Source organism: Epinephelus moara, chromosome 5 (assembly GCF_006386435.1).
Source record: "Epinephelus moara isolate mb chromosome 5, YSFRI_EMoa_1.0, whole genome shotgun sequence".
Taxonomy (NCBI): domain Eukaryota; kingdom Metazoa; phylum Chordata; class Actinopteri; order Perciformes; family Serranidae; genus Epinephelus; species Epinephelus moara.
The window spans coordinates 11325968-11335291 of record NC_065510.1 but is presented as its reverse complement, the minus strand read 5'-3'; the positions used below and the strand labels follow the sequence as shown (position 1 = coordinate 11335291).

The 9324-nt window shown below is 41.9% G+C and overlaps 1 protein-coding gene across 2 annotated transcripts in view; it reads left to right on the top strand.

The window, feature by feature from the left end:
- Window positions 1-128: 128 nt before the first annotated feature.
- Window positions 129-9324, top strand: part of LOC126390545 (transmembrane protease serine 6) — a 21623-nt gene continuing 12427 nt past the window's right edge. Inside the window, exons 1-11 of one of the 2 annotated variants that reach the window (XM_050044902.1) lie at window positions 158-256; window positions 402-628; window positions 2616-2739; window positions 4156-4298; window positions 4519-4586; window positions 5371-5558; window positions 5706-5747; window positions 6142-6346; window positions 7768-7904; window positions 8096-8208; window positions 8319-8428. In XM_050044902.1, the coding sequence (XP_049900859.1) occupies window positions 554-628; window positions 2616-2739; window positions 4156-4298; window positions 4519-4586; window positions 5371-5558; window positions 5706-5747; window positions 6142-6346; window positions 7768-7904; window positions 8096-8208; window positions 8319-8428 (1205 nt within the window). In that variant the 5' untranslated portion in view covers window positions 158-256; window positions 402-553. Of the gene's footprint in view, window positions 629-2615; window positions 2740-4155; window positions 4299-4518; window positions 4587-5370; window positions 5559-5705; window positions 5748-6141; window positions 6347-7767; window positions 7905-8095; window positions 8209-8318; window positions 8429-9324 lie in introns of both variants that reach the window. The other variant, XM_050044901.1, reaches the window with a different exon arrangement.

The following is a 9324-nucleotide window of genomic DNA, read 5'->3' as shown; positions in this document are numbered from 1 at the left end:
CTCAGCCTCAGGCTTTCTCTCTCCCATTGGGATTCCTTGTTTGCATGGAAAGTGAAATGAACTCTGGGAAACGATTTGAGTACGTAAATAGCCTGACCCTGCTTCATTCCCATCTGATTTACTTGTGCTGGGGAGTTGACTGGGAGCATCACTGTTGCTAGGTAATGATAGTGACATCAGTATACCTGTGCTTACCTGACTTGCTGCTGCTCCTTTCAGATGACACAGTGCTCTACGACATGTAGTTATGATTAAGGTATGACTTTGTGGATGTACTCTATTTTCATCCCACTGTCAGGTCTAGCATACAAATAACTCAGCCTAAGCCATGGACAGATCCAAATGAGCTTTGGGAAATATTGATTGCCTTTTTTTTTTTTAACCTTTGGACTTACAAACAGAGAGGGAGCCACTGGCTGTCTGTCGGAGCAACATGTCTGGTTATGTGCTTGCCAGAGATGCTAAATAAAAGCTGTTAAACTGGAAATTCTTTGATAAGCCCCAATGGACCGTGAGATGATTTCTCAAGGAACAAAGGACGCGGAGTGATGCAATGGCACTCGGGCAAGGCTCTAAGAAGTCAATTTCATGTGAACAGGGGGTCACACCTGCTTCTCTGAACAGTGAGGTCAGTATTGCTAATAACAGTTACGTATGTAGTGAGCTCAGTCAGTATGTTCAGATAACATCTATCAAACCTGTGGAGTTGTTAGAGTATAGTATTTAACAGAATTTTGTGTAGGCTATTTTCAAAATGGAGGCACTTGTTTTGGTTTTGGACGTTGTTGCATTCATGCAGCTTAACAGCCAGTTAATACAGATGCAGTAATAAATCATATGACCAAAAAATATGGTAAGGTACTATGTCTATTAAAAATAATCTAGCTCAAGGCTCATGGGTGTAACTGACAAATGTCTGTTTGTCAGTTTCCTGCACTTAAAACCTCTTCCTGTCATGTGTTCCTCAGTGGATGAGCTACACCTTTTACCGTACACCACGCAAAAATAACCTTAAAGGGGAACTCCACTATTATAACAAATCAAGGTACACAGTACCAGCCTTTTTTGCACTTGTTGGAGCTGAAAACTAAAACCTATGAGTGTGGAGTTAGAGAGATGGGCTTACCAGAACCCTATAAAGACCTCTGTAGGTCAGATTGCATTGTGGGTAATGTGGCTGCCAGATTTTGACAGGGAAGAAGCATAGATGCATAATTATAACTAGACACCATACCTCAAGATGGTGCCTATTCAGTCCAATGAGAGATGCTTGCCTGGTGCATTCACCAGTAAAGGTTTCTAGCCTCTTGGTTTACTTCCATTGCGGCCCACTGAATATGCACAGTTGTGTTTCTCGCACGTCCTTCCACGTGTTGCCACTCGACTCATAGAGTTTACATTGTTGTGGCGTCATTAATTTTAAAATTTCTCGGTTTAAGGAAAGTTTTACAAATATAAAACCACCATGGATCAAAAACTCAGTCATAATTTAACTTGTTTGCAGTTCCAGGTGACCTGTCAACAGTTTTTAAGACATCTCTTTAATAATGGGGGAAAATGCCTTTTGGCCTCGGGGAGTTTTTTCGTTGTAATGTCTTGAGTGGCCTCTGGGAAAAACTGGAAGCAAGGCTCCGCCAATAGTGTCCTCGCCTTCTCAATCAGATTGACCCCTCGCTCTTCCACAGATCCAGCCTCTCGTCATAATATGCTCACTTCTGCCTCCATACAACTAACATGGCGACAGCTGTAATGCCGACCTAGAGGCTTCAGAACGGGAGTCTACAAACCAATGTATGACACCACAGTAGCCATGTATATATTATATGTATAATAATGAATATAATAATAATAGTATAATAATAAATATGATGCATATCTATATTGTAAGACTTGTGTTTCAGTCACACTGTTTTGAATTCACGATGATGTTGGGTAACAGTAAATAAATAAATAAGTCCCCAAACTTTGATGATTTGCTTTGGAGGCACAAATAAAAGTAAAGATAAAGTGAATTTGCAAATATCCAATATATGTTATTGTGCCAAAGATTAATATCTAAAAATACTTCTAGTCATTATCATGCCACATTCAGGTCATGTTGGGACACTAAAAGTAGAGAAAGTGGCTGTATTAGACCTTTAAACTCAGCATGCATTTATTTTTGACTTTGACCTCATCAGTGGCTGAGGCATGTAATGGAGGTGGGAAAAGTCACCTACCTTTTCCCACATCACAGTGAAAATACATCACCATCACCATCACCATCATCATCATAGAACACTATTTTAGCTGTACTTTCTTAACAAAACTAGATTTATATTTTAATATCTACATGCTGGGATTTTTGGTAATATAAATGATTTGATATTTAACTCCTGATTCATTCCAGAAGCAACAATTCAGGGGTTATGTTTAAATACTATGGGACATAATAAGTTATGGGTAAGGAGAATTATAAAAACTAAACTTATGCTGGCTGTTTAGATCATACCATTGTCTAAGGATAGGTTTCACCAGGAGAGAGAAACTCAGACACTGCATGAAGAGACACCCCTGACTTGATTTAACATGGCAGATTTTAAATTTTAAACCAAAAGTTTTGTGTTTTCTTCCAGGTAGAAGATGGGGGCCAAGCTGTGGCTCCGCCCACCAGAAGGACTCGGTTCTGCAAGTGTCTCCTGGCCTTCCTCGTCCTCATCCTCGCAGCTGCAGGAGCAACACTGGCCTGGTACTTCCTGGGTAAGGGTTTTTCTCTCTTTCTTTTATTTATGGATGGCAGTCCTGGTCTGTAAGTCAATCTGTCCCCGACTTTGGTCCAGACTGAAACTTCTCAACGACTGTGAATTGACATGAAATTTGCACAGATATTCATGTTCCCCAGAGGATGAATCCCACTGAGTTTAGTGATGCCCTGACCTTTCCTCTAGCCCCATTACCAAATTACATTTTTGGCTTTTAATTAAATATTTTGACATGTATTGGATGGATTTTCATGACAATTTGCACAGATTCTCTAGGAGGATTAATGATAATGCCTTTAATACCTGATGGACTGATGGATTGACAGTGACGTTCGTACAGATATTCATGGCTCCCTGCAATGACTGTTCCTATAGTACTACCATGAGGCTGACATTTGTGGTTTGTTAACATCTCAACAACTACACAACTATTGGTAACATTGGTGACTCATCAATTTTTCATTTAAAACTAATGACATTCCCATCAGCTTCAGCTGTATTTTGTATTTACAGCCAATAAGCAAATAGTAGCATAATAAACATCATGCCTGTTAAGAATCAGCATGTTAGCAATGTCAGCATGTTAGCATGCTGACATTAGCATCCAGCTTAGCATTTATCTCAAAACACTGCTGAGCCTGAGGCGCTCGTAGATTTCTGTTTTAAAATGCATAACTTTCGCTAGGTTTCCACCCAGTGTCCACACTACTCTGACGTTTTGGAACCTCTACAACCTATAAAGCCTTTGAAAACACTGCTGACCCCATTTTATTTTGAAAAATCAGGGTTTGCATTGAGTTTGGATGGGTGTGAATGGAACCTTTGAATACAGTTACACAGACACCCACCTTCGCTTCCCATTGGGTCTTATCAGTCACGATGTTTCAAGTCCAAAACACTATTTTGAGGTCTACATACCTTTCGTGATTTTTTCCTTCTTGTGTGGGTAATGTCACTTCTTTCCCATTTTCATGGCTTCCTACAGTGATGGGTTATATTCCTGGCGCCACCCTAATATGTTGCCTTGTTTGCTTTGCAGTGACTCCCAATCTGTTTCCGCCGCCTTGACCACTGTATAGGCTACTCATTTGCTACCTTCAGTAAAGTTCCACATCTTTGTTGGCCTAAACAAGGAAATCCCTAGTCTTACTTGAAGCTATTTCCATAGTAACTAAGGCTATTTCCATAGTAACTAAACAACCAGCCATTCAGTAGGCATGTAAACAGGCCAGTAAGTATTCATGGAGATTATTTCTGAAACTGTTCTGAGACTGTTTTCATTTTAAACCACTCTTTCAAAATAAAAGCGTAGTATTGTGGATGTGGCCCATAATGCTGTCTCAAAGAGCTGCTTGTATGGCTATAGACTCTTGTTTATTCATGCTGTTGATTTTCACACCATCCTCTGTAACAGACTACAGGGTTTGGGTGTTGGAGCCACGTGTCCAGCAGCAGTACACAGCCTACCTGTCCATCCTCAACAGGAACTTCTCTGCTGATCTGTCCTCTCACAACAGCCCTGCTTTCAAGAAAGAGGCCAAGGGAGTAAAGAACATGGTGAGCAGGGACCATGAATTCCTCTGATACTAATGCACACTAACGAGAACAACAGCTGAATGTCTTCAGGGACCAGGACTGCTGCTAGTTTTCTACCTTCCTGAGTGCTTTTTACTGTGCAATTAAACTACCTGGCTTAAAAGAAAAGCAGCAGCACTTTGGTTAGAAATAACTTAATGAGACTCATGTGAACAGGTCATATTGTCTCTCTGTCTTTCAGGTAGGGAAGATAATGAAGTGCTCGAGTCTGTCTCGATACTTCAACTACACCACTGTGTTCGCCTTTGGGTATGTGGATCAAACTTTTTCATATACAGTGCAGTAATAATACCCGTGGAGACTAGCAAGATTGGAGTGACAGAACTTGCATACAGTAAATACTGCTCACTCCGTTACCACATGTTGATGCTGATTAATATTCAGTTCATTTATTCTGTTGATCAGGCTATATGCTTTGTTGATTGCCCATCTACTCATGCATCTGCCCATGAGCTTAAACGTTAGCTAACTCAGTAGTGCGGTGAACTAGTAGTAGATGCATGTTTCCTTCTGTGTGGTGATAAATGTTAGCAGGTAGTTTGGTAGAGAGAAAAAAGTTCCTACATGAGACTGTCCACAACAATGTGTGTGGATTATCTTGAGTGACCAGGCCATGAATTCTGGAAAAAGACATATCTCGATATCTCCATTCGATAACTCACACCAAAACAATCTAGATCGATTAAAGGGAAATAGTGGCATAAAAGCTTGTTTAGTGGACTAACTTTGCACTTGAAGGTTGCCCGTTCACTTACGTTTTAACAGGTCTGACGCTACTATGCGCCCCAGCTGTATCTAGGCTAACGGCTAACGTGCTAACTATTATTTTTATGTCACTTGTCACTTGAAACAAATTTAGGACCACAGGAGACAGGTTGAAATAAACCAAAATTTCCCTTTAATGTCAGTACAGGTGAGAGGAACTATATGTAATTTTGATTTCACGGTGATCTGTCCATTCAATAATGATGTGCATTATCATTTTTCATCCTAAACTGCTGTGTGCATTTTGGTCTGGACTTTGTTTCTGCAGTGAGGGGAGCGTTGTGGCTCACTTCTGGATAGTGATGTCTATACCAGGAAGCCATGTTGGGAGAGTCACACTGGAGAAGATTACCACAAGCCTGGAGGAGGGCCTGAGGAGGTACAAAGGGTCAGGGGAGGAGGAGACGGCCAGCATCAGTGGATACCTCCTCCACCTCCCCTCGCTGTCCGTCAGTGGTAAGAGCAAGAGAGGGACAGAGTGTATATGTGTAAGGCAGAAATTGACTGTGTGTGAGAAAGGATGAAAAAGTGAGAGACAGGGATATGAACAGTGTTTTTTGTTGCTTTAATTTCTCTCCCATCTTTGTGTTCTGCTCCCTACAGAGACTGACACCAAAGTTATAGAACTTTTGAAAGCCTCATTTGGTATCGCACTTTATTTTCTTTTGCTTATTCATAATCTACATTTTAATTATCAATGCATTCACTTTGATTAAACTGTAATTAGCATGCAGCACAATGTGCACCACCCTCCAAACTCTTTGTATATGGAATATTTCTTTTGCTATAGCCACATGTACGATGCTTCAGCATGTAGAGAAATCTGCAGCTGATCTGCAATAATTTGTTTCAGATGCTATGTTATGATTGCACAATCACTGTTTAAGGGAGGAGTTGTTGATGTTGGTGTTAATTTTGTGTTTTATTCTATTAAGCAGCTCCAAACATAAAATCAAGGCAAAATTTGAATACATTTACTTCAACATAAATCCAGCATAAGACCAGCTTAGCTCTTATTTTTCGCCATCCTTTCCACAAGACTGTTACCGCTACCAGAAGGTGGTGTCCAGCAGCCTTTTGCCTCTCCGTGGACCCGACACGCAGCGCTCCTCTTGCCTGTGGCACCTCCAGGCCGCCCCTGGCTCCCAGCTGGAGCTCCACATGGAGTGGCTGCTGCCAGAGTGCCGGGACAGGCTGGTGGTGTACAACTCCCTCACACCCTCCGACAGTCACCTCATCACATCGTAAGTTTCATTCACAAAGTTAGACAGATTTATGTCCTGTTACATTATTTGCCTTCTGCTGAACAGTGGATATTGGCCTGTCCACTTTTAAAGAAACACGTATTTTCTCACCCCTGTCGCCACTGTGCATCATGTTAATCCTTTTTATTAGCTGTGACCAACAGTTCTATAGCTCGCTCTGTTTGTTGTTAGTCGGCCCACAAAAATTTCCACAACCTTTTGGGTAGGTATAACTGCAGCTGGAATAGCTTCTTGATCCACTCACCAGCTACATGACCACAGCTCTGTTCATCCATGGTCTGGAAGCAGCCCTGATGAAAATGTTAAGTTAGCATTTAGCGAGCTAGTCGATGAGGGCTAGAGGTAGGATAAGGGTAATGGTTCAACATATCCTGATGGTTTGTATGATATCTAACAAATTAGCACCCCACAAATGACGTTGTCACATTGTGTACTTAATGTAAAGTTACACACTTAACATTAAGTTACGTAGGTTAAGTTTAGGCAAGTTTTGTAGATTAGGTTTGGGAAAGTTACTTTACAGTTTAAAGAAACATAGCAATGACTTACTTTAGAATAACTTAAAGTTCACTTGGTTTCAAATGGGACACAAACACCAGTGAAAGGGCCAATCCCAATTCTCTTCCCTTAACCTTACCCCTTGGTTTCAAGTGCACTCACCAGATAGATTCCCCTCAATGACGAAGGGGTAGTGTTGAGGAGTAGGGAATTTTACCTACAAATTAGGACGCCACTTCATGCAACTTAGCATGTAGACGTGTTCACCTATGTCTCGTGAATTAGCGATTTTCAAGCATTCATATTCTAACTCAGTGCTTACAGATAACAATGCACATGCAGAAACATAACACATTCCGACATTTTGGAATTTTTGCATGGTTGTTTGTGAAAATAGTAAATTGTGCGGAGGATGGAGGCTGCCATCTTCCTGGAAAACTCGCCTGGCTGTTTTGCAATGCATCCTGGGAAATTCAATCTTCCCCTCAGTTGAAATGGGTTCGTAAGTGTCGCACGGCCCTTCAAATTAAGTGGGGATTTTAAGGGCTAAAAAGCACTTCCCTAAAGTTTGGACACCCTAGACCTTCACGGTAACGAGGTCAATTTTGAGGGGAAGTGTGAGTATGGGGACGGACCCAAAGTCCTGTGTTTGTTGACCTATACACTTACCCCCTTATGCGGACTTTTTGTTCTCCTCCTGTCAGTGCATTGGTCACGTGATTGCAGCCTTCCCAATTGTGTGAGTTTAATACGAATTCTGGTGCATTACTTACTTTACCTGGTCACAGCCATTGCAAATTTGTGCTTGATATTTAAACTCGTGAATGTTTCCCTTAAGTGGAATTGCACTAACTATCTACCCCACCGTCTCCCTCCGTTCATCTCTCCCTCCGTCCTCCCAGTGTGTATGGCTGCAGCAGACATGAGCGTGTGGTGCGTGTCCTGTCTTCCGGCGAGTGGATGACGGTGGTTTGGAAACAGGGTCTGTACAACTACAAGGACCCCTTCTCTCTGTCTGCACAGGCCTGGGACCGCCAGGGTAAGACCCTCTGAAAGCACAGGCCTTATTTTACCAGTCTGCAAATGTTACATTCTGTGGGGAGAGAGCTAAGGAGTTGTTATGTTATGTATTGAAGTTGAAATAAATTGATGCCACAAAGTAAAATAGATTTTTGTTGCAGACTGAAGTACTTCTCACTCTTTCTCTCTGTTTGTCATTTTCTTTCTCAGCATGTAACTCCAATATAGAGCTAAAGGCAGTATCAGATGTCCAGGGGACACTGAGGACACCCTTCTTCCCCAGCTACTACCCCCCTGACACCAACTGTACCTGGAGCTTTACAGTAAGACACTTTCCCACTTCTTGTTCAACTCAATGATTGATTCATTCATTAAATTACCATTTACAGTATGTGTCTGCACTGTATTGTATTTGTGTCCTGTATGATTTCAGTTGCCCAGTGTAGGGATGGGCTTGTCTCTGGAATTTGACGGCTATGAGTTGAGCAGAGCCAGCTACAACCAGGCCTGCACCCAGGGGCAGTGGATCATCCAGCACCGCAGGTAGGCCGTGCCTCAAAGAGTCGAGGTAGTCTGTGAGAACTGAGGGTGACTCTGCCTTGATGGTCACTTTGAGCTGCAGTGTGAATGGATCTAAGACTGCAGAGCCCAACTAAATTTTATGAGGAATGGTCCAAACCTCACTGATGCTCAGTGTTGGGGAGTAAAAAATGCAACTGTACGATTACTGAGAAAAAAAATGTAATGAAATTACATTTACTAATCAAAATATTGGTGATTAAAAAGGGGCTTCATCCACATATATAATTTTCGGTACAAAGATTATATGTAGAATATAACAATCATTCTGTTGCTTTGCATCTTTTTGCCGTACAGGAATGCCACCTATTGGCATTTTTCTGGACAACAGCAAAGTGAGTGGGACAAACCTATTATTTTCAGTGTACAACCCCACACCGGCGGCGGCTAGATGTGTTGTCCCGTGGCACTTTATGTCGCTGTCCTATTTCTAGCCTCGCTGCCCCCGGAATTAAATGCATTTTTCCCCCATTCGCTCTCTGCTTGTACATACCAGCTCCCATAGCAGCTCTTTTTCTCTGCTCCAATGGCACCTTGACTCTGTAGCAACTGTAGCTGTTGCTTTGTCTCGTGTGTGACAAAGAATGGATGAGGAGAGACTCGTTGTTGAAGTCCAGAGATATCCCGAGTTTAAAGACCACAATTCTGTCATAAAGATAATGGCCAAAAAGATACTGCCTGGTGAGCCATAGCTCTGGAGATCGGCTCTTCAGGTGAGAAATCAAGTTTAAGTAAGGGCTGTCCACACATGATTTTAAAGCCGCTACAAGGAACTTTTAACTGGATATGCAAAAGTCTCTCGTTTCTGCTGATGTCTGTGCGTGACCTACAACAGCAAATGAGACCATCGGTGTGAAGAT